This window comes from Sminthopsis crassicaudata, chromosome 2 (genome assembly GCF_048593235.1).
Source record: "Sminthopsis crassicaudata isolate SCR6 chromosome 2, ASM4859323v1, whole genome shotgun sequence".
Classification (NCBI taxonomy): Eukaryota; Metazoa; Chordata; class Mammalia; order Dasyuromorphia; family Dasyuridae; genus Sminthopsis; species Sminthopsis crassicaudata.
In genome coordinates, this window is record NC_133618.1 from 278926447 (window position 1) to 278953569 (window position 27123).

The 27123-nt window shown below is 32.7% G+C and overlaps 1 protein-coding gene across 4 annotated transcripts in view; it reads right to left on the reverse strand.

Moving 5' to 3' along the window:
* Nucleotides 1-27123, reverse strand: part of ARHGAP5 (Rho GTPase activating protein 5) — a 103494-nt gene that overhangs the window by 63427 nt on the left and 12944 nt on the right. For all 4 annotated transcript variants that reach the window (XR_012486421.1, XM_074289553.1, XM_074289554.1 and 1 more), the window contains exon 2: nucleotides 23004-26874. Coding sequence is in view for 3 of the 4 variants with exons in the window: in XM_074289553.1 (XP_074145654.1) it covers nucleotides 23004-26723 (3720 nt within the window). In the remaining variant the exon portion in view is untranslated. The remainder of the gene's footprint in view (nucleotides 1-23003; nucleotides 26875-27123) is intronic.

A 27123-nucleotide genomic window follows, 5' to 3' on the forward strand; every position in this document is an offset into this window, starting at 1 on the left:
CAGTCCACATACACATAAGATTCCAGTGCATATACAGTTAACAGACCTCTCTATCATCTAGGAAAAAATCATAAGGTAACAAAAAAATTTAGTAGCTTTTCTATGAAAGCATAAGGTACTATGGTATCAAATGAGCTATGATCTGCTTGAGTTTATCAAAGTATCAATCAACCATTTTCCCCCAAGAATTCCACAATAACTGAATTCCTAATGCATAATCTTACAACAATGTAGTAAAATACAAAGACTAACTTTTCTAACAGTCCCTATTTTTCCCCTCTTCCCAACATTCTCCCCCCACTATAAAAGAATTCCTTCAGTTTTTTTTCTATCTTTTGCTACCCAAGCATAAGTGTTGCTACTGCTGCTAATTCTTTTTTTTTTTCCTGAAAGTTCAAGTGTGACTAACTTTTAAAACCCTGGACTTCCAAATACCTGATGATTCCGACATGGTATCTTCTATCTATGCCTGATCTTGTCTAGTGCTTTTCTTCCTCTTTGCTCAGAATTTCAGCTCTAATTTTCACTCACTATCTCCAAATCACAAAACATGACTGGAATAAGAACGAGGATAGTTAACATTTAGGGAACAGCAACAGGCTATCGTTCAAGCTCACAATTAACTCATTCCTGAATAGACATTCTTATACTACTGTGGTGGGGGCAGGGTAGATGGGACTATTGCACATTTAGAAAAACCTGCCTTCTCCACTGAGCAGGCAGAAACATGTTTAGTATATCCTCTGTGGCCTCACAGGAATTTCCTTGCAGGCAACATTTTATTGCTGTATAACCATTTGGCCAAGTCAGCCAAAACAAGAAGAAGAGAAAAAGATGGTAAGAACATTTTAAGTTACAGAATACTAGTTAGAAATCAATGTTTCTTGATAAAGCAGTTTAACATTTCCAAAATACTTTTCTTACAACTCTATCAAAAAAAAAACATCATTAATTAATCTAAATATCATTAATTTTCATTATACAGAAGAGAAATCCAAGGTTCAAATGATTTGCCAATGGTCATATAGCTAAGCAAAATCAAAAGGAAATTTCCTGACTTCAAATATAGTGATCTGTATCATTATACAAGATGAAATCATAAAGTTGAAGAAATCAACTTCTTCGTTTGCCTTATTAAAAAACTAGGGCTTTCATTGTTTAAGGGATTATTCTGAACTCATAATGTCAATCAGACTCAAAGTGTAGAAATTCTTTCAATTTTCTTCTTCCAAACACACATCTCCTTATCCATAAACATAATTAAAGGCTCAAAATGACAAATGTCTGAATTAAAGAGGCTATATTATGTTTGCTATAGTTTTAGAACTTCCATTCATTAAAAATGACTAAAATAAGTTTTGATATTTTAAAAGATATGTTTCTGCTACATGGTAAATTAATTTATATGCAGCAATTTAATCCGAGCTGTTATGATACTTAGATTATTCTCTGACAAGAAGTAAAGAGAACAGTTCTACATTCCTAAAGAATTTAAGAGCACTTTATAAGACCAAGCATAAAAAGCTAACCTCCCTATCATAATTGTAGGGGGGGAAAGGGGAAGTGTGTGTTAAAGCATAATATATTTAATGAAAAAAAGAGTTTCTATCGTAATGTAATAGAATCAAATTTCCAGTTATGAGTAAGGAAGAAAATACAAAATTTTGGGGGTATGTTATGTTTTTAGTGTATTTGTATTATGGCTGTTTTTCTGAGAAAGAGTTTTAAAAACCAGACTTGTGACTTCATTTTAGTGAATAAACTGCTTATCCCAATGTAAAGAATTTGCAATTTAAAGAGTACTACAAAGTTGTTTCGGTGATGTGAGGTTATCTTACTTTCTGACAGTCCTATAACCAGTAAGTATGGGGTCAATAAAAATCACTTTTGAAGTAACAATAAAGGCATGTTTTCCCTTGATAATTAGCACCAGTCTAATCTTTATTTAAACCTGACATTTAGCTTGTATTTCAAAAACTAAGGATAATGTGGCAAATAGACAGATTTTAAAAACAAACCACCAAACATAAACCTTGAAAGCAATTAAAAACTAGAGAACAAAACCTCTGAATAGAGGCTTTCAAAGGAAAAAAAATTATGCTTAAGAAAAACCATGTGTTATAACACTACTTCAAGCCTTCAAAAAATAAGATGAGTTACTATCATGCAACAAAGAGTAAATAGATAGAGAAAAAATTCCAAAAATATAAAAAAAAGAAATTAAATTATTTATATGTCAACTAAATATAACAGTCTGACTAATCCATGAGCACCATTAAACATTTATTATGTGCTAGGCACCAAAGGCACAAAGTGAAACAATCCCTACTGTCAAATACAAGCATCTTTAAATATGTGATTTAAAATGAAAGTTTATTCTTTGATATTTATTATAATTTTAATTTAGGTCTTAGGATTTCCCCTTCTTTAATTTTAATAATTATTCCTTACTTAACACCATCAATCTAGTGCAGGGCCCTTATCACCTCATACCTTGATTATTGCAATAGCCAGCGGTGAAATCAGCCTGCCACAAAGACTAATCTAATCCATCTTCCGCTCAACCACTAAAATGTCTTTCCTGAAATGCCAAGTCTGATCATGTCACACCCTTACTCAATAAACACCAATGGCTTCTTATAGCCTTCAAGAACAAATGCAAATAATGTTTGGCACTTGAAGTTCTTCATAATCTAGCTTACCTTTCTGGTCTTCTTAAACCTTGTCTCTCAACATGCTTCAATCCAGTGACATGGGTCTCCTGACTTCTCTCAACTCCTTGCATTATTCTCTAGCTATCCCTAAGTGTGATATGTTCTCCCTTCTCCATTCCCACTACTAATCCTCTGGGTTTCCTTTAAGTCCCAACGAAAATCTCACCTCCTACAAGAAGCCTTTCCTATCTCCTCTTAATTCCAATGCTTTCCTCTTTTGATTATTTCCTATTTATTTTGCATATAAGCATGCTTTTTACCTACTTCTACTCTACCCCCAGTATTTTGCCAGCTCATGGAAGGTAGGAACTGTTCTTTGCCTTTTTATATCTTAGCACTTACACTTAGCACAGTATCCAAAACATAATAGGCACTTGATGTTTATTACATTGAAAAATTAATGAAACTAATACAAAGTATGATTGTATAGAAATTTATTTTTCATAAATGTTTATTACCTAATATGAAAACATCTGACAAACTGATTTGCTAGTAATTATTGAGTTTGCATTTAAAAAATACAAACTTCAAATCAGCAAAAAGCACTCTGGCCAAACTTCCTATTTACTAAGTGAAAGCTCAGTTCTCTGCCAGATACTACATCCCCAAAGAAAGTATTACAGAATGAAAACACAGCATGACCACATCTTTTCTCAACTGAATAAGTAATGATTGAGCACATGTGAGTGAGTAAAGCACTAAGGTAAATGGGACAGGCCATAATGGCAGCACCTCTCATTTCCATAATGCTAACAAAAATTAAAAAATAAGTTACACATATTATCTAACAACTCTTTATGGGGTAGCTAGAGTATTTTTATCTTCATTTTACATATGAAAAACTGAAAACTTAGAATCTGGAGTCCTAGGTTTTAAGCCTAGTTCTTCCAATCCCTTATCTTGATTGAACAAGTCATTTAAACTCCTTTAATCTTCAGTTTTTCCTAATCTGTAAAATAAAGGGGTTGAACTAGATGCAGTTCTGAACTACAAGAAGAACTTTAAGCTCTAAATCCTTCTACCTTTCTCAAAGAGAAACAGTTCTTGATGGAACTGAAACAAACTCAGGCCAAATCTTATATCTCCCACTTATTATTTTGATTCTTATGACAAATTTTGCCTGAACTTGTCAAGGAGCTTAAACAAAATGAGGATAAGACAAACACATAAACAACAGCAATAACAACAACCAAAATCCCATATTGCTATGAGGTCTCAAGGAAGGAGGAGGAAAAAGAGAAAAGGGAAGGAGATATTATTTAACTTCGATCTCACAGTATGATTAGGGTCTGATTAGCAGAAGGCAGAGTGTAACTTTTACTCCACAAGTTTTGTACTTAATAACACCAAGACTATTCACACCAATACCTTTCTGTGATTAGGGCAACATGATATGTTAATTTAAAAAAAAAAATGTCAGATGCCCTAAGCTTTATTCACAAACAATATTGATGAATCTACAGAAATTTCTAATCTTTAAAAATAAACAGTGGTACTAGAGCTCTAAGGCAGTCTCAGATGTATCTGGATTCCTAAGATTCTATATATACCTTCTGACAAATTAGGGAAAATTAAACAGAGTAACCAATAAACATTTATTAAACACCTACTAGGTACAAATCACAGAATTAGATTCTGGGAAAGCATCCTGGTTAATCCTTATGGAGTTTACAATACTATAGTAGACTCTTAACAAAATAAAAAGAAGGCAGAGTGGAAGAAGGATTAAAAAAAACACTTTGGGTAGTGTCTGTGCAGAACTCTGAAAGAAACTAGAAATTCTAAGAGACAAATATGAAATGAAAATAGAAAAGAAAATCTGAACAAAGCCATCTGGATAGGATGCACAGTGTAATGTGGAGAGAGAGAGCAATAAAGCCATTTTTGCTAATATGTCTACATAACACCTCAAAGTAGGCTAAATAAGCCTGGAACCAAGTTGCATAGGGCTTCAAATGTTAGGTGTCTGTATTAAAGCGAGGGTATCAGTGGGAAACATATACTGGTCTTCTCTATAGCTCTTTTATAAAGATTTGGCCAGTTTTAAATTAAAAGGTTGACTGTGCAGATTTGTTAACCATTTTGGCAACAGCAGGTTGGTATCCTTAAGAAACAGTCTGTAATAATTTCTAATTCATTTTTCTTATTTGTAACTATAATGATTGAAACCCATTATTCTGAGATTGCAATTTTGTTTATTTCTCCCCCTAATTACTCCAGTTGGTTAAAGGGTATCCCTTACTCTTTATCAACAGCGAGTCAGGCTGGTACATAGAGTGGATTTAGAATTGAGCCTGAATTCAAATCCTACCCTGTATGACCCTGGACAAGTTATAATCTCCCAAAGCTTCATTTTCCTCATGTAAAATGAAGGGATTGACCTATTTGATTTTTAAAGTCCCTTTCCAGCTCTAAATCTATGTCTATCTATATTCAATATGTCAAATACTGATTTTTCCCCTCATTTGCTGTCTTTTATACAAAGACCAAAATTGTGTAAGATGGTTTATATATATGTCCTTGTTCTATCTCTCTTTCATAACTATAGATATCTCCATTTAGCAGACAAAAAAAAATAAGGCTATTAAATTGATTTGTCCAACTTCACATTCCTTAGTAAGTGGTACAAGAGGAATTCAAACTTAGATTTTTCTTGATCATGTAATATATTCCTTCCATTATATCACACTCCTTAATGGAACAAGAAAAATACTTTCTAATTTAAGAATTGAAAAAATTTGACAATAAGATAAACGTTTTGCCATATACTTTTGAAAACTAATAATCATCATCTCTATGCTATGCTGTGAGAAAAGGTACTATTTTTGTTTTTCTTTAAGGTAGGTGGCCTAAAAATTTTCTGTAAATATCTACAAACTACAATAAACAGATTGAATATATGGAGTATTATGATAAAGTAATTTCAATTATTTGTGATTTTCAACTATTGGTGAAACAACCAAAGCATAAAGAATTATAAGGAGGGGAAGAAGGGAAGAGAAGAGAAATGTGAAATGTGTAAAAAAAAAAAAACAAAAACCCAAATAAACAAAAACAAAAACAAAAACCTCCCTGCTATCTAAATGTTCATTTAAAGTTTACTTAGTAACAGAACTAAACCTATTTTGTACACTGAAACTATGATTAGTATTCATATTGTCTATTCAAAGCAAACTTTAAAAAAATTTAAAAGTGCTTAGCACAGTGCCTGGCACATAGGCACTTAAAAATGCTTATTTCTGCCTCTCTACTCTTCTATGAGCAGTATAAGATTCACGTATTGTGAACAATATGGTGCTCCATAAAAAATGTTATTGGGGAAAGGAGATAGAACCAGACTAAGAGAGTATCTTTTGAAAACTAAAAGAAAATTAGATTATTTCTAAAAAAAAAAAAAAAAATTCTTAAAAACTATTAAGAGCATGCCAACAAAAATTTCAATCTATCTGTATATAAATACTATATTATTAATGCCAGAGATATGTAGAAAAATTAAATATCCTTAAATAAATTCTGCTTCTCTCATATGTCACAGCTGTTTAATCTGAAGTGAATGAATACGTGATTATGTATTGAGGTAACAAAAAAGGATTACTTACCCAAGGCTGGTCATACTTTCCCATTAAACAAAAATAGTCTGGTAAGTTCATCCCTTATTTCTAAAGCTTAGAATTCACATAACATGTGTCTTTCCTACACATATAGAAATATTTCTGTTGTGCATTTGGTAACCTAGAAAATTATTTAGTGAACAGAAATTTTAAAAATCCACTTTGATAGTAATTTTTTTTTTTTTTTTTTAGTGTGAATACATCTCAGGTTGTATGATAAAAATTATTAAAGTCAAATGGGGAAATAGAATTTGATTTCCAAAATCTGTATAACCAATTATTTTTAATGTGTCTTATTATATAGTAGCACCTATAAATCTAACAAAAGAATCTGAGTAAAGAACCTGGTAAATGTTAATGAAATTAAAAGATAAATCACATCTTTCCTTTAGTCTAAAAGAATAGTTAAAACAAACACAAAGAATTCCTCATCTAATGTCAAAGCACTTTATAACTCATGAACATTTATTATAATCTAATTTATATTATATTTGTTTGTTTCTTACTATCTACTACAAAGCTTAAGTCCAGCAAATTTACAATAATATCTATTAGCAATTTAATGCCTACAAAAGGAGAAAAATTACAGATTATTCACTGCCCCTCTTAAGAAAAAATGAATAGAAAAGACAACAAAAAGGTTTCTAAATTACTTTCAGAAAAGAACAAATACATCACAAAAATATTTAAATTAATAGTATATTTAGAAACTAGTAGATGTCCATCAAGTGAGAAATGGCTCAATAGAAGTACAATAATGGATTATAATTGTGCTGTAAGAAATGATGTGTGATGAAAAAAGAGAAGCATGGAAAAATCTATATGAACTGATGCAGATGAAATAAAGAGAATCAAGAAAACAATATACAAAGTAATGAGACAATGTAAATGGAAATAACAATTACACATGAAAAAAATCAAAGTAAATATGACAAAATTATAAAGACTAAGAAAAACATGAATAAAAATGTGTGTGAAAATACTCCCAACCTATCCACTTTGTGGAGGTAGGAGAGCAACAAATGTTACACACTATACAAATTTTGGAGCTTTCTCAATAATCTATCAGTTGTACTGATTTTTCTTTTCCTTCCTTAACAACACTATTTGTCATATGAAATAACTTTCTGATAAGAGAGGGAGAATGATAGTTGGGATAACTATGGTGATATGAAAAATAGACCAATAAAAACTTATTCTAAAAATTAACAGCACTACATTTAAAATTCAGAACTTTATATACTGAGATCCTAATAGATAGGGTTAAAATTGAAATAATAATTCACTGCAATATAGTAGTAGAAAGTCAAATGTAATGAATGATTACTCTATACCCCAAAGATCAAAGAGAAAAAGGATGCGTGTACATAAAAATATTTATAGGAGTTCTTTTTGTGGTGATAACTTAAAAAAGAGAAATTCATAAAATGGGGAATGACTGAACATCAGAAATCATAAAAGGGATGGGTTTCATAGAAACTAGAAACTACATGAATGAAATGATGCAGAACAGAACCAAGAGAATAATTTATAGGAACAACAACATTATAAAGAGAGACAATTTTGGAACACTTCAGAAGATCTATGAATATTAGTTATTTCCCCCAAAAGAGATAATGGACTGAGTACAAACTGAGACATATTTTCTGGACATGGGCAATCTGGCAAATCATGTGAATGTGTTACTAGAGTATAGTTTTTCTCTTTATTTCTGTCTGTGTCTTTGTCAGGGAGGACAGGAAAGAGATAAGAGGAAAAGAAAACAGAATTTTCTTAATTTTTAAACAACAAAATGAAAAAGTTAGGAAAACCAACAAAAAGGTTTTTTAAGCTGTATACCAATGGTTATCATATTTCTTGCTGTAGTGGGAGAGAATTTGGAGCTGAAAATAAACTAAAAATTTTCAAAAAGATATATTACTACTCTACTATATCTTTTTAACTAATCTATTTCTTTCGAATAAGGCCTGATCCTTACCAAAAATATGACACTTCTTTAATCTAAATGTAATCAAGCTGAGAGTAGATTTGACTAAAACCTACAAAATCAATGAAAGATAAAGAAAATCAAGCCGTTCTGCAATTGATAAATGGCCAAAGGACATGAACAGACAATTTTCGCATGAAGAAATTGAAATTATTTCTAGTGAAATGAAAAGGTGCTCCAAATCATTATTTCTCAGAGAAATGCAAACTAAGACAACTCTGAAATACCACTACACATTTGTCAGATTGGCTAAGATGACAGGAAAAGATAATGACAAATGTTGAAGGGGATGTGGGAAAACTGGGACACTGACACATTGCTGGTGGAACTGTGAACGGATCCAAGCATTCTGGAGAGCAATTTGGAAGTATGTTCAAAAAAGTTATCAAACTGTGCATACCCTTTGACCCAGCAGCGTTTCTGGGTCAAAACAGAAACCCAGTTTTGTTTTCGGTTTATATGCCAAAGATATAAACCCAAATATCTTGGTTTATTTGGGTTTATATCCCAAAGAGATCCTAAAGGAGGGAAAGGGACCCACATGTGCAAAAATGTTTGTGGTAGCTCTCTTCATAGTGGCAAGAAACTGGAAACTGAGTGGATGCCCATCAATTGGAGAATGGCTGAATAAATTATGGTATATGAATGCTATGGAATATTATTATTCTGTAGGAAACAACCAGCAGGATCATTTGAGAAAGGCTTGGAGAGACCTACATGAACTGATGCTAAGTAAAATGAACAGAACCAGGAGATTATTATACACAGCAACAACAATACTATATTATGATCAATTCTGGTGGAATTGGCTCTCTTCAATATTGAGATGATTCAAACCAGTTCCACTTGTGCAGTGACAATGAGAACCATCTACACCCAGAAAAAGAACCATTTTTTTCAGTTTTCCTTTTTCTTCTTCTTGATCTGATTTATCTTGAGCAACAAGAAAATTGTATAAATATGTATACATATATTGGATTTAATATGTATTTCAACATATTTAACATGTATTGGACTACTTGCCAGCTCGGGAAGGGGGTGGAGGAAGGAGGGAAAAATTTGGGACAAAAGGTTATGCAAGGGTCAATGTTGGAAAAATTACCCATGCATATGGCTTTGTAATAAAAAGCTTTAAAAAAAAAAAAAAAAAAAAAGATAAAGAAAATTTTAACTTAGTCACTTTATGTCTATGAGAATTAGGGCACTCTTAACAAAGGGAAAGAGTACTTTCTTTTGTCTACTTATTAACAATAGCTAGCATTTCTTAGCACCTTAAGATTTTCAAAGTGCTTTACAAATATTTTTTCATTTTATACTCAAAATCGTGAAAGGCAGGTGCTCTTAAAAACTTCTTTTTACACATGAGGAACTGAGGCAGAAAGAAATATGAAATAAATTACCTAGGATCATAAAATTATTAAGTATCTGAGGCAGAATATGAATTCATGCTTTTCCTGTCTCCAATGCCATTATTCATATAACAGGTTGTAGATTTTATTTATGAAAAACTTTACCTTAACTTAAAAATCACTTCAAAACAGAACCATTAAAATTAGGGTATCAAGGATATATAAAGAAATTTTAAAACCTAACATCAGGAAAATCACTGTGCACTTAACCATAACATCTATTATTACCAAGAAAGACTAATAGGTTAAATGGAATATATCTATTAACTTGGTAATTCTAATGTACTGGACTCCCTAACTCAAATCTTTACCCTTCCAATTTGATCTCTACAATACTGTTAAATTGAATTCCCTAAATAAAGTACTAGGTTTATTATGCCTTTCCCCTGTTTTCCAAGAAGAATCTATCTCTATTCCCCAGTGAATAGACAGGAACCTCCTATTCACACAATAAAATGAGATGGTCTTTTGGCAGTCTTGTAAAATTAAATACATAATTACTGTCCACCCAACCATCACAGCATTTCTGAAGAATAACGCTGGCAATCGTCAAGATTGAAATGACCAGAAAAACTAGTGAAAATAATCCTGGAGCTAAGAGTCTAGGAATTGGATTCATTACATACTGGGTCTGAACTTCTAAGGGTAGAAGAAGCTTAACTTTACTTAAAATGCAAAAGAGTGGCACTAAGGTTTTCTAAAGGCCGGATCTATGACAAGGGAAGTAAGTATCTTTCACACAATAGACATTTAATGTTTGTTCAAGTATATAGATCAAGAGGAGAAAGAAAAAGAGAATAGAGGCAAATGTATTATTATACTTCAGGTTGTTATCACCCAAACAAAGACAACTATACCATGGGAAGGAAGGATATTAGGATATTAGGTTAATATATTTGACAAAAAGTGGCAACTAATTAGATGTATATGTTGAGGAAATGAGAAAAATCAAAGATAATCCCAAGGTTATAAACACAGAAGACCAACTGAATAGGGCTGGGAATTATAAAAATTGGAACAGGAGAGTGGGGAGAAGTTAAGGCATAGCATAGCAGCTAATACATTATTAAAATGTGGTCAAGGCTAGTTGTAAAGGTGAATAAAATCGGAGGATGGAAGGTGAACTGAGAAAACTTCCTTCAAAGGATTGGAGTATGAGTTGTAATGAGGGCAATGATTTGAGTTTAGTATTAGTGAAAAACTAAGCGAAGATCATAGAATTTCAAAATTCTAGATCTTGCAGCAGGTGGTGCAAGCTGAAGATGCTAAAGTACAAACTGAAATCATATTGTTATAAAGAGTTAAAATAACTAGAGTTGAAGCTGAAGAAACAAACGATCAGGCTATTAGAGGGGTAAGATATTCAACATAAACAAAGTCCCCAAAAATGATAACAGAAAATGAAGTAAAGAAAAATTCCAGAAACCAATTATTAAAGTCACTTTTTAAAAATTGAGAGTGATATTCCTAAGTTTTTGTATCACACTGAGAAAACTGGCAGGACTAACAAAAGAAAGGAATAATCAGGGGTTGTAAAAGATAGGCACACTTATATATTATTGATAGAATTGTGAAAGATTATAACCATTCTGGAAAGAAACTTGGAATTACACAGTGTGACTAAAATGTGCATACTCTTTGACTAGAGATTCCAGCATAGGAATATAAGCCAAGGAGGTCACTGATAAGAAGAAAGCCCAAAATATACACCAAAATATTTATCACTTTCAAGATTTGGAAACAAAGCAGCTATCCAATAATATGATACCTCAATCCTTTGCTAAGGCAGGAGCTATACAACACAAATTTAGACTTTTTCAGTATATTAATTGCTTTTTACAGCTTTTTCCCCCTTTTTCTTTTTTCTCTTTAAAAATATTCTTTGTTAATTGAGATGGCTTTCTGGAAGGAGGAAGAGAAAGAGATAGAGAGAAAAATTTGGGCAAAGTAAAAACAGAAGATAAAAAATTTACTGAAAAACTAAACAAAAAGTTGAGCAAGATCTGAACATTGGCAGATGAAAGCAACAAAGACAGGGACAATTACCCAGGCCCAAAAAAGAGAAAAATCATTAAATAATAGCAGCATAAAAATGGTATGAGAGTGATAATGGGAAAGAGTATACCTGGCCTTTCTCCTGTTTCTATGAGCTGGAGTAAGTAGAAATAGTCACCAAGTGTGTGACGTTTTAAAAAAAAAAAAAATCCACTGACAGAACTTAATCTATATAGAAGATTTTAAAAATTAAGTCATCTTTAAGTTCAAGTTAGAATTTGGAACCTTAGAGCTTTGATGTATAGCCTTCTCTAGTTCTCTCCTGAAATTATGACAATTCACTGTCAGTCTCCTGCCAGAAAAGAACTAAAGGGCTGCCAAAGACTTATCAGTCAGTAACATTGTTATTAAGAAATTCACCAAATCAAATTAATTATACTGGTTCTATATGGGCATATATTTCTAAAACCTGAGCTTTTCTTCATTAAAATAAACAAAAAACCAACCAGATTTCCTGAAATTTTGATAGTATTAAGATTTTATGATTCTAAATTACAATCTTTCATTATTCAGATTAGGGACTTGAAGACTCAAAAAAGTAAATGACTTATTCAAAGTCTCATAATTCATTAGATATAGGATCAGGATAATATGTTCACAATGTTCATTTTCAACTGTGATAAATTAGTATACTGTTGATAATGTTTAAGATACAGCAACAATGGCACAATGATGGAAAATGTTTCTTTTGAATGTCTGAGATTTAAGATTAAAATCATTACTTTGGTCACTAATAGTGTATAAGATATTATATCACCTTTTACATCAGCTATACAGAAGTTTCTCAGATATTTATGTAAACGAACCTCTAGTTCTTATCTCTTAATTATCTAGTGGTAATCTCAAATCATATGTCCTACAGACATCTTGAATGCAACATGTCCAAAATTGAATTTGTTATTTTCTCCCTCCCTCAAAATCTTCTAATCTCAACTTCCCTATTACCATGAAGGACATCACCATCATTCCAGGCACACAGATTCAGACTCTAAGGTCATTCCTGACTCTTTACTATCTGGCACCCTCTTCCATACCGATGACCTGTTGCCAAATCCAATTGATTCTACCTTCACAACATCTTTTCTATACATTCCCTTCTTTCCTCTGACATTTCTCTTCTAACATCTCCCTGGTATGAGCCCTCATTCCCTTATAACTAAACTACTCCAAATGCCTTTGGTTCAAATCTCTGCCTTAAGTCTCTCCCTTTTTCCTCTCTGAGGAAATTGGAGTTAAGTGACTTGCCCAGAGTCACACAGCCAGGAAGTATTAAATGTCTGAGGCCAGATTTAAACTCAGGTCTTCCTGACTTCAGGGATAGTGTTCTATCCATTGCACCACCTAGTGACCCTCCTAATATACTTTTACTACAACTGTTGAAGAGATTTTCATAAAGCCCAAGTCTAGCTATATCTATCTCTATATTCAAACTCCAATGGCTTCCTGTTACCTCTAGGATAAAATTTTTTTGCCTTTTATAATTTTGTTCCTTTCTAGCATTTCAGTCTTCTTTATACTTTGCTTCTCTCTGTATACTTTACAATGCAGTGACATTGAATTTTTACTAGTTGTCCCCTGTGACTGGAATTCCTTTCCTTCTCTATCTCCTGGTTTCCCCTAACTTTTTTCAAGTCTTTTAATAAAATTCCATCTTCTACAAAAAGATGTCCAGTCCTCCTTAATGCTAGTGTCTTCTAAAATTATACCATCAAGTTATCCTGTATATACTTTTTTGTATTTAACAGATTAAAAAAAGAATGACAATAATCCTTAATTCTTTCCACACTGAATTAGGATCTAAGCACAAAATCAAGGGAATATTTCAAAATTATTGCTATTATTTCATCTGTAGCATTCACTTGATACTCATATTAATATTTTTATTATTCATTATCTTTCCATATATCCTTTAACTATGTCGCAAGATCCTAAAACATAGCAACCAAATCTTCCCTGATAACCCTCAGACAGCAAAAATACTTTGTAACAAGTTGGTACTTATAAACATACGTTAAGACTAAATTTTAATCAGTTAGTACACTATATCAAATTGGGTTTAGAGCTATTAAAAGGCAGGCTTAAAATTAAATCTAAGCAAGAAAGGAGGAGAAATTTTCAGGAAAAAAAAAAAGATCTAGCAAGGTAGGCTTAATTAAAAAATTAATTTGTTTCAAACTATGAAACAAATACCTAATGTGCAAAGGCAGGGTGGTCTAACAAACGAAGCACTGAACTTGGAGTACAAGAGAATGGGTATGTTACTTAGCTCATTATTCTGTGAATTTTTCATCTTGGAAATGATATCTCCTAATTCACAGTTATTGTGAGAACCAATAGAAATAATGCTTCATAAACCTAAAATAGATATGTAAATGCCATCTACTATATTTTATTATTATTAACATGCAAGCCACTATACTTAACAGAGAGAATAAGAATTATTTTAACAGTAAGAATATTTTCTTTTAAAGAAGACGCAACACAAAAACACTTTCCCTTTTGCTTTCATTGGCTGGGGGGAACAATCTTTGTTGTGCAAAAAAAATTAACAAAGCATTGGTCATAGGACAATTAATTGCTCTAGGCATAGGAGTTATTAATTAAAAATCCAGTTCCATAAAATTATGAAGCTAACTTTTTCTAAAATTACTTCCAAGCTGCAAAACAGTAACGTATGTATGCATGTAGTTATAATGACAACAAAATAAGAGTTTAAGCTTCAAAAGGTAAGAACAATGTAGAAAATGTATTGCAGACAAAAACTAGAGAATAAAACCTATGAGCAAAGACAAATGAGCTGGAGCAGAAAATGGCTAATCACTCCAGAATCTTTGCCAAGAAAACCCCAATGGGTCACAAAAAGTTGGACACAACTGAAGCAAATGAACAACCCAAAAAGTATAAATTTAGCTTGCAGAGAAATCATACAACTCATATATGCAAACGACTTTAAAAATAAGACGGGCTATGTTGAAACAAAAAGATGTTAAAAATTTCTCAAAATGTATAACCAAAGGATATAAATTTAATTGACAGCATAAGTGATTTTCAAAAACATAAAGGAACATTTGCTAGCTATTAGGAGATATCATCAATCAACAAGCATGTATTAAGCATTTACTATGTATCAGATACTATACTAAACAATTTGGAAATGAATACAAATAATGTAACAATCATCATATTGAGGGACTTATATTTTATCAGGAGAAACAACATGGACATAAACAAATATATATGTAAGTACATATATGTATGCATACACACGTAATAGTATATTATATGTATCAGATTTAATAATTATATATTATATACATATATTGTGTGTGTATATTTACAGAATAAATTAAAAATAAATACAAGGTAATCAGGAAGAGGGGACCCAGAGGTGGAAAGGATAAGAAAAGGATTTTTGTACAAGTTAGTGCTTGTGATATGTCTTTAAAGCAAGGGATTCCTTGCTTTAAGTCTGCATTCCAACAATGGGGAACCACCATTGATGTAAATATGAGAGATACTGTCTGTGCCTGGGCATCTTATGTAAGAAAAATCAGAAGAGGTTAGTTTAGTTAAAGATGAATAAGAATTCAAGATAGGTAGTAATATATAGATAGGTCCAATGGATAGATCCAAGTTGTAAAGGCTTTAACAACCAGAGAAATTAATATTTGATACCAGACACAATAGAGAATTCTGGGGCTTTTGTTGAATAGAGATAGGAATGACAAGGTCATATGTGCACATAAGGCAAATCATGTTAGTAGCTATGGAGAAGATACATTGGAGCAAAAAAAGACTTGAGACAAGGAGACCAATTAGGAAGAGCTTCAAGTAAGGTAGAACTTATACGAGTACACATACACATGAGGGGTTGGATATAGGATTGTGGAAGTAGACAGGGCAAGAATTAAAAACTACCTGAATGTATGGGATGAGGGAAGTTAGAGAACTAAGGAAGACATGAATTTGGAAAGCTGGGAGACTAAAAGAAAGATTGTGCCCTTGCCAGAAATAGCAAAGGTTTTAAGGTGGGTTTGGAGAAATATTCTATTTGGTCATGTTGAGTCTTGAGATGCCCTCAGCAGAATATTCATTTTGAAATATCTAATTGGCACCATGGGAAAAAGCTTAGTACATAGATGAGAACCAATTCTATACAGTTCTATACAAGTTATTGCAAGAATCTTAATGTAATCTTAAATAGCTTTAAAATGCATTCAGATTTTTGGGACACCTTGCATAGATATGTCAGAGAGATTACTAAGCCACTGGAGACATTAAGGTCATGAAGAATTAAGCGTAGAAAGGAGAAAAGAGTAGAAGAGAACCAGGAGAGGCTGGTGTCAAGAAGAGGAGGTAGTCAACAATGTAAAATGAAGTAGAGAGATCATGAATGAAGAATGAGAAGACAAAAAATTATGATAATTAACAAACAGATCACACAAAGCAGCTATTAGCAAACTGATAAGACAGGATTAAGCAATAAAAGAAAAAATAGTGATAGAGACATAAAGGAGAAAAGCATGTCCTGAAGTACATTCCCAAAGAAACCTTGGATTACCTTTCCCTACTACTTAGATGAATTAAACATAGAAATGCCTAAACATGGCCTCTTATTTAAATGATGGTTTCTAATATATAATGGTAATCAGTATAAATCTTCAGTAGTTTCTACCATTTCAACATTCACATATTCAATATCAAAACCCCTCACAAAACTCACTTTAATTTGTAAAAGTAGCACCCTTAATTTGTGTTAATGATATTCACTTCTGTCTACACTTTCTTCTCCTATACTACTGTTATTAAGCCATGCCATAGTATCTGTTTTCATTTTGATCCAACACTTCTATTCCAACAAACTGTCATCACTTCATATGTAAATTTTTACAAGAATATCTTGGCTCCAAGAGTATCTCTGCCTACTTTCAGGTTTTCTTCCCTTCTCACCTCTAGTCCATCTTATTTACTGCTGCCCGGTTATTATATAAGAATTCACATTTATCACGTATTCCCCCATTCAATTCAAAGGACATCCAAAATATTTATTAATAAGTACTTGAAATTATATAAGGGCCCTTAATGAGGTATGGTTTGGACAAAAGGTATTGTCATATACAAAGAAGGAAAGCTTTAAGGAGAGTGATTCTTATGAAATTAAATAGAAGGGCTGAGAATAATAACACATGAAGAAGCCTACTGAATGTGGCCAGAATGGGGTTATAAATATCATTCCTCAAAATTTTTTCTATAAGGTATTATGAATTCAAGTTAGACTATATGTTCTTGGCTTGTGCATTAGTCCACAAATTACAAATAGCAATGCTTTTAAGTCTATGTATTAGTATACAAATCCTATGTCTGATCCTAGTCTAGTAATTCATCTTTTAATATGTTATCACCTTTAATCAATGTGATACCTTTCTGCATACATGCTGTGTGCAAGTGACTTAGAAGATAGGTCTGCTGTTTGCTTTTTTGCCATTTAAACTTTTTTCCCTATATATGAACCCATTAGATGGCTTCACAGAAGTCTGCAGTGCCAAAAAAATAAGATAAAGGCTAATTTAGAGGACCCTTTCAGATTATCAGTACATTAAAGGATTAACCCTTAATCATCAATGTTCTCATTTCTCATCCTATCTTTAAACCTCTTTTATCTGAACCAATTAATACCAATATCTGTGCTCTTCTTTCCCTTTTGGGGAGATGTTGGGGAAGTTCCAGATCTGTTGTTATTTCATGCATATAATCAACTCTCAATGTGAAAAATCTCATATCTTAATAGTCCTTAGGTGACTGAAGGCATGAAGAAGAGTTATGTCTACAGTAAAATTGAAAGAGGTATTCAATACTGGCACAATAGACTGCCAGACCTAAAGATAGGAAAACTTATTTTCCCTAAGTTTAAATCTGGCCTAAAGACACTTAACTAGCTGTATCACTCAGAAAATAACAACCCTCTTTGCCTTAGTTCCTCATCTGTAAAGTAAGTTACAAAGAAAATGGCAAACTAATATCTTTGCCAAGAAAGTCTCAAATGACAAAAAGTCAGATATGACTGAAGTGACTGAACAACAAGAAGTTTATTCTAAATATATAAATAAATGTAGAAAATAGTTGAGAAGAAATAGCATACAAAAGCTAGGTTTAAAAAAAAAGCTAGGCTCTTGGTGCAGATCTTTTGAGGTTCTCATATACTTTCATGATTAGAAAGGGGAGATACACAACAGAATAGGAAAACAAACAAACCAAAAAAAAACCCTTTAATGAAGTTAAAGAGTCTGATTATAAAACTGATCTGCTATTTACTACCAAAGGATCACCAAGGTTTCAGTTTATCTATAAAATGAGAGGATCAAGAGTAAAAAGAAAAGGAAAAAAAAAAAAAAAAAAAAAAAGGTATACCCAAGATACATGAGTAGAATATTGTTAAAAAAAAAAAAAAAAAAAAAAAAGGCTAATATACCAAGCAGCAACCAAATTCAGTTCAAAGACAATGACCAATGTTGTGATTTAAAATTAATCATTTGGTACCAATTATATTCTATTAACTGGCAAATGACCAAAGTGTAAAGAGATATCTGAAATCAGTCACAATCATCACACTTACTCCTCTAAACTATTTTCAGAGAATATATTTATATAAAGTTTGAGATTCATAGGCATGGATTGGTTATTTCCATGACAGAAGAGAATATGTAAATCAATGAACTTACAAATATTACAAATACTTGAGTGGTTCAGATGGTTTACTAATTATTCCAATCTCTTGAGCGTGATATTCAAGGTTTTATATAACCTTAATTTATGTCCCCCTTTGATGATTACCAAGAGTCTTCTGGTCATCTCTCATACATATACCAGGTCCACTCAAGTCTTTGAAACTTCCTATATCTGTTTTACCTCCCAAGAAAACTTTCTTTTACTAACAATTAAAATTCTATTAATTAAGGCTGAGTCAAGCTATAAAGCATTCATTCCCTTAATTACACTACAATGTCCTCTACTTTACTTTGAATTTCCTTACCATCTACAAAGAACTTGGTACTTTGCTAGAATAAATTTGCTTTTATGGGCACATTACAAATTACCTAAGAACAAGCTTCACTTCTTAATATCATGGAACTCTTAACAACCTTCTTAAGTACTAGTATCTAACAAGTCTGTGCTCCAGTCTGTTTGTTAAATATCAGTGATGTTTGTTAAGCATTTATAAAAACAATTCATTCAAAAAAGGTAGTAGAAGCCTAATCAACAATAACCTATTCATAGAAGTATGAGTTAATTCTTTCATATAGCTACTCTGGAACACAAAAAGAAAACCAAACAACCGTTTTGAAAATATTTTCAGCCCAGGTTACAAAAGTTCAAAGCTGATTACTTAGCAACTGAAATGAATTAGGAGTATTTGGATACTAAATTTACAGGCTCCAGCTCAGTTATCTTCCCAAATTCATACATTTTAGGACTCAACATTGTTCAGACTTATTACTCTGAGATATTCCCCACCCAATTATAGGTGTTTGTAGATGATAAATTGGGCAGAAGGGAGTAGAGAAGGGTAAACAATACTCAAAGTCAAATAAGAACAGTCATCTTTAGCTAAATATTAAACTAAGTTTTTCTATTGCCAGGGAGGAGAAAGTTCTTTTCCACTCTCCTTCTAATACATGGCTTCTTCAGTTTTTGCTCTTAAGCTAGCCAATTCCAGTGCTGCTGCAAACCTTTGGGATGTGTTTTAGGCCTCTGAAGTCTCCATATGTCAGTTTGTCATATGCAGTAACGTGGCAGAATGCGGAATCTAAAGAAAGTTAAGACTTGAATTCAAATCCAGCCATAGACACTAGCAATGTGACCCTGAACAAGTCACTACATTTCTATCTGCTTTGGTACCCTCAGCTGACAAACAGGAACAAAAATAATATATCTCTCAGAAATACTGCAAATATCAAATAAGGTATTTGTAAAAGATTTAGCAAAATGCCTGAAATGTAGTAGGCACTTAATAAATAAATACTTGGTTTCTTCCTTCCTTTTCAGCATATCTTCAGACAGACCCATCCCTACTATCTTCTGGTGTTTCTTCTTTTAAATTTTTACAAATGATATGTATGATCAATGATTACCTTTCATTTATAATACTGTTGCTATGGAACTACTTCTTACAATGTTGTTGAAACTAATTAACATGCTTAATGAAGGTAAGCCTATATATTGTCATAGAATTATCCAGTCATTTCTTAAATGGGATTGTCTCATCTCTGCAAAGAGACTTTTATGCTTCTCAAGAAACCAAATTTTCAACTTTTAAAATCCCTCCACTATAATGATGGGCACAAGATATAAAACACACTCAGGGAATTTAATTAGTTCAATTACACTATCAATTATCCCAAACTATCCATATTTCTAATTTATCTTGACCATTTTCTTACCCAAGTTTAGCCTCTACAATTTTCTCTCTTTAGCCTTCTTTCCAAATGACATAAAATAACATGTATTTACACATGGAATATTACCTGTATAAGTAGAAAACCTTCTAAAGGTAAATTTTATAGAAATAAGAATAAATAGGTTTTTCTTTACCAACATATGTATTAAATCACATTTTAAAATTTTAAATGCATAAAACCATTATAAAATATGGCACAAGAATTTTCTATACTATCTTGATTTTGCCTCCATTATAATTATACCATCTTGAGTTACATAGTAATTGAGTATTGACTGCAGTTTTGTACACATATCAAGATGCATTGATATTAACATAAGAATAAAATAAGTGGTTTATAAAGTTTTGAGTTTTTTGCTTTTGTTGAATAGATATTTGGACCTTAACTCTGCGGGCCACTAAAATAGACCACTCTATTAAACCCTATTAAAATTCCATAGGTTAAATACTATCAAGCATTAATATCAGAAAAAATGGCAAATGTATATAGATGATAATGCCAACATAGAAAAATATGTCAGATAGGCTGGTGATAGAATGAGCCCAACTATAACTTCAGTTCAAATACAAGCGAGAAAAGAATTTGAGCTAAAAGATACAAATAATTAAAATGTGAATGCTCCTGCATTTATTGCCACAAATAAATGTCCTCAGAGCGTCATTACATCACAGAGAAAAAATCTTTATCCATTACCCTCAAAGCTTTGTAAAGTAGGACTTTTTTTTTTTTTTTAATGTAAAGAATTAATTTAGAATGTTTTGGTTAAGAGATGTGAATGGTCAGTTAATTATTAAAGAGAGATTATCGTTGTTTAGAAATAACGACTGTTTTAGAAATTAACAGGCTCAGGACCAAATTATAACTAGAAGTAGTAGACAAGTGGTCAGAGTGAACATAGTGATGGTAATTAAGAATGAATAAAAATAAACTAAGCAGAAGTAGGCATTTTAGAGGGGGAAAAAAAAGTCATGGTCAAATTAACTTTTCAAAAAAGAGAACTTGTTAATACCTCTAATCTTAATTATAATTGATAATTGTCAAAATATAAGGGTATCTACCAGACATCAGTAGAAACTTAATGAAAATTGTAAATAGAAGAAAGTTAAAATTTATTTTATAAGAATTCCTGTATACATATTTGCATTTCAATTTAATCAAGTTTAATAAATAGTAGACAATCCTGGAAAATATTTTTATTCAGATTCTATCCCACTGCTCAAGGCATTGTCATCATTATTAGAATCTCTTTATTGAGCTTGTCAAGCTAACAAATTCTTTAAGAACTCTTTTTTATTTCCAGTTACCTGTGTAAATATGCTCCCAGTCAAAAGACTAGTGTCTAAGGCTAGTGCCTAGTGGCTAAGGCAAAAATAAAAATCAAATTCTGAAAAATAAATTTTCATAAAAATTCAAATTCTGACCTATAGTGTCACACCACATATTGTCAGGCTTCTAATGTTTACTACTAGTGTGTAAATCATTTCTTTGTACCAAGGAAATGTAAAACAGATTGGGGGAGAGGGGAAAGCCTGAGGCAATTGGGGTTAAGTGACTTGCCCAGAGTCACACAGCTAGGAAAAGTTAAAATGTCTGAGGCCAGATTTGGACTCAAGTCCTCCTGACTTCAGGGCTGGTGTTCTATCCACTGCACCACCTAGCTGCCCCAACAGATAAAAATTTTACATGACTCAATTTTTCAAACTTTTAGCCTACCCACAATCTATCATACATCTTACACTCAATATACTGTCTAACAAAAAAGAAAAAAACAGTCAAACTGAAGCAAGTAAAATTATTTTTATGAAGTAGTATTTGTGTTCTAGATAAGTATGGTGACAGGAAAAAATAAATCAATGAGAGCAAAAAGTATGTGACATTAAAAAGTCACCGTCACAGCTACTGAAAAGTTAGAAAGTTATATTCACAAACTTCTGGCTTTAAAATATATGTAAAGGTTCTATTAATTAACAATCATCTGGCATAAAATTGTACTAAGTGGAAAATACAACATTCAATTCAACATATACTGAGAATCTTTGGGTGCATGTGTGTGTGTGTGTGTGTGTGTGTGTGTGTGTGTGTGTGTGGCATTATACTACATTCTTTAAAAAAAAGAGAAAGAAGAAAAAGGGGAAAGGAGGAAGAAAGGAAGAAGGGAAAGAGGGAAGAAGGAAGGGAGGGAGGAAGGAGGTAAAGAAGGAGGAAGAGGGAAAGGGAGAAAGGGAGGTAAAGAAGAATGAAGGGAGGAAGAAAGGAGAAAGGGAGGGAAGGAGGGAAGGGAAAGGAGGAGAAAAAGGAAAAAAAGGAGGTGGTATGTTCCCACTTCACTTAAAGCTAGCAGAAAAAATTCCTTAACTGACTCTTATATGGGGCCGTAAAGGCTATTTCTGTAAGGTACAAGGTACAAACAATTCTATGCACCTGGAATTGTGTGCACATATAAGAGAGAGATACAGACAGAAGATCAAATAAGACTCCCATTAAAATAAAAGAAACCACAACTACTAATTCTTATCAATAAGTGGAATACAATATTAATTCATGAAATTAAAAGAAGATATTCAAGATAATATAATTCAAGTGTGGAAAAGCCTGAAAAAGGCTGCTTACTAAATATGTGATCTAGAATAGTAAAATACAAATACCACAAAACAATAAATGGGGTTAATTTATCAAATCCAATGTCTCTTAAAATTGTACACATCTAAAATAAAAGCTTGGACAACATTAAAATTTTGAAACAAAAACTCAAAATTTTAAAATATAATTACCTTTTTATCTTCCTTTACTTTGTGTGTTTTCTTCTTCATTTTTTTATCATCCAATTCCTGATCTGAAGTAATAGCAGGATTATCAATGCCACCTTTCCAAGTTTCCACAGGAGAAAGGAGTGGATCTTCCTCACTTCCTCTATGCCTTCCTTTTCTTTTTGTTTTAGAAGTGGTAAAGGCCTCATCATCACTTGCATCTGAATGTGTTCTCCTATAATAAGATTTGGCTTTGCTGAATAATGTCTTTGACTTGTACTTGTATTTTGAAGGCCTCCGTTCCCCATGACTCTTTGTTGTTCTATCAGAAAATCCATTTTCTTCATCTCCCTGGGCATTATTTACAAATGAGTTTCTAACTTTAATAATGCGATTCTGACTATCATCTGGGACAACATAGATTTCATCAGTGTAACATTTATGTTTAAAAATGCTATCAACAGGTTCTGCGTAGTTATCTGAGGAATCCATATCTTCAGGAGGAGCCAAAGGAACTCGAGAAATTTGTTTTCTTGGGTTTTTACCAATTCCAGCTTCAATTGTCTTTAAAAGGTTTGGATCCAATTTCTTTACATTTGTCTTAGGTACAACTGGTTTGGGTTTTATTGGAGGAGGCACTTTATGATTTCGTTCATGATCATGACAATTTGGGGTACTATGAATTGGGTATTCATTTCCTTCTAAATCTAATCGATACTTGGAACGGTCACTAGGTGTTGGAAGCAACTGAACATCATCCCCAATTGGACTATATGGTGGTGGTGCTTCAGTATCATCTTCTGAATCAATATAGCCAGTATAGAAAGAACACTCTCTGGGAGATGGAAGGAAAACATCCTCATTATGATGTGTTGACTCTCTGGTACTGTCAGACAAATAGGAACTTTCTATCATATTTTTTTTCTCTAAAACATCACTGAAAAACAATGTAAAAACCTCAGTTTGTCGGTGATATTGAGATAAAGAATATAGTGCTGTAAATTTAGCAGTGATCTCAGTTGCTATGTGTTCTCCTTCAGTCATTAACTCCTTGATAGCCTCATTCTCAAAAAAATCTGCCTGGCTGTCAGTAACTGCCACCAACTGCACTGGAATAGTATCCTGAACTTCTGAAAGAAATGCTCGAAGCATTCCCATGGATGCTTTCCTTTTGGCAGAGTAAACTAATATATATCCATGGACGAGCTCATCTTTCCTTACCCCAATAGAAGAATGATAAGACAATATTGTAATCTGTATTCGTCTTCTTTTTTCACCAATGATTTTATCAAGCATTAAAGAGTTATTCTGTCCAGCTTGAGCAGCACTACAAGCATGAGAGTCAAGAAATGGTGAAAGAATAAGATCCACACTAAATGGATCACCACACATGGCACACATGACAATTCTTAGGTCAGCTTCAGATATATCTTTGTTAGTAGGAACAGGGCTTACAACATCAAAATTGCGTTTAACTGATTCCAATACTCCCCTTAGAGCTTGTTTTATTTGAGTCTCATTAAATTTTCGAGGATATGAACCAGCAGGTACATCTACAAAAGGACACTGTAGCTTGTTTGCCAACTGCTGCCCTTGGTGCCTGAGAATAGGCAAACTTTTGCTAAGACTGTCCCTCTGATTAGCCAATATTAATGTAAATGGAAGATTAGCCATATATTTATCTCTTCTAATCTGTGAAGCTTCAGTTCTTATTTTTCCAATGAATTCCCCAATAAAACTAAGTGATTCAATAGAGTTAAATACACAGAAGCATCCATGTGGCTTAAAGGCAGCATTCCATAACTGACTCAAAAGGTAAGGCGACTTAGAATCAACTGGCCGAAGATCTAGTTCATATATTTTTCCATCTAAGGCATACTCATCATCTGTAGACTGTGTCCTTATCTCATTTGCTAGTTCTTGTGCAAGGCCATCCTTTCCCAAAATGAAAAGATTAACTTTATCTATGTTGGCACTGTCATGGTATAAACGTAAGCGACCATGATCTAACTGTAAAAGACTATTGGCAAGCAGGTGTTCTACTTTAATGTCCATGCAATTTTGACCACTAAGACACGTTTCTTTAGTGGGATGATAAACAAATCCTATATGTTTAAGTAGAAGGGACTCTCTATCAGGTGCAAGTTTCTGTAAAGCTTTATATCTGGGTTCTTCACTTAAAACTGTATGAATTTCACTCATTTTATCTGAACTGGGTGTTGCATTAAGATCGAGATCATAAAAAAGTTCAGAATGTTCAAAAAGCATTTCCTGAAACTCCTCTTTGGCTTTTTCAACTATTTCTCGCTGATGTCTGCTATATACCTCCTTGCTATCAGCCTCAGTGATATATTTAAAAGCTTCATCCTCCATTACAAAACACATAACTTCTTCCCAGGGCTGTCCAGGTGAAATGAACTGAATTTTTTCCAAAGTCTTCTTGAATTTTTCCTTCATTTCTACCCTTCTCTTTTCAGATATTAGGTGCTGTACGTGATTCTGGTAGACTTTTTCAGCTTCCAAAGTGCTGAGGAGATCAAATGGAATCCGCCTATCATTCACTTTGTCTATGTGATCCGTTTCATCCCAAGGTGTTTTTTCTAGCACCACAAAACACAATGGAAATTCTGTCCGCGTCTCCATTAATTTTAGGGCTTCTGACCAGGTCAAATGTTCAATCTCTTCAAGACTTGGCAGCAGAGTATTAAAAGCTCTAGGTAGTGTATTGATATATTCCTCTCTTCTTTTACGTATATGTTCTTGTTTAAGTTGTTCTATATGTTTTGAAAATGTATTTTTGGCCTTTCGTGTTCCCTCTAAGTTTATATACTCTTCATAATCAGGATGATTTTTTAATTTATTACTAACAGTTTTCCAAGTTGCATGATAATCTCTCACAGTTTGCACAAGTTTTTCAAATTTATCTGTTGCTGTGACAACAAGTTGTCTCTGTGTTTTATAAGCATCCAGATAGGGAATAATTTTAGGTTTGCCACGGGTTTTATCTAACATTTGTACCAGTGCAATGAAACATGTCTCAACGTTGACATTAAATCGTGCTGAAGTTTCTACCACAATGAGGTTCTTTTTGTTTGAAGCAAATGCCTGAACCTCTCGAAGATAATGTTCTACACATTCATCACATTTAGTTGCTGCTATTATTATAGGTTTTTTTGATTTTGACAGCTGTATATATAGGTTATTCACAAACTTAAGTTGATCATCAAACTTCCTATTGCATCCCTGACTTACATCAATGCATAATAAAAACCCATCTACACTGAGTTTCCCTTCAGGCATTTGTTTCTGATCAAAGTCTTGCTCTAAGCCCAATTGATCAGTGCAAATGTACATCAGTTTTTCTGCTGACTGCAATTTGGATGCAGCTGCACGTTTTATATATGGTTGTAAATTCGTACTCCGATGAGGCAAGAAAGTCTGATCATCAATGAACTCAGTCTGTTCAATGACATGGATTTTGCATTCTATTCCATCTTCACCACTTTGTGTTACGTCACCCCAGTACAAAAAGTGATCATTGTTGACTACTCGTCCTCCAAAGTCAATTGTACTAAGCACAGAGGTATGCTCAGGATAATATTCATCTGCTTTGGAACGCACAAATCTATTGCACAAGCATGACTTTCCAACGCCACAGTTACCTTTGTCCTTTTCAGTCCCAGATAACCCTACTACACTGATAGCATAGGATGGAGGTCGAGGTTCTTTGTTTTTTGCCATCATAACGCTCTTCTCATCCTTCTATGTTCATTAAGGTAACCAGATGTATTTCTCATTCTGAAAACATTCCATAAAAATACAAATCTTCAACTATATTGTTTTTTCCTCATTTCTGTGCAGAAAGTAAGTCTTCATGATAATATCGATCATCTTCCTAGAGAAAAGAAAAAAAAAAAAAAGTCAATTCTTTAATTTACTACATAAATGTAGCTGCTCAATACAAAACAAATTATCAATTTCAGTTTAATAGAATTGCCTAAATCTTTGTACTTTATATATGACAGTGGGCCTAGTAAAGAAGAAAGTGCTTGGAAGAAGACTATAGAGGAGTTCAAATCTTGATTCATCTACTTGTTAGCTGTGTGATCTTGAGTTAGCACACCTCACTGAATTTCTATTTTTT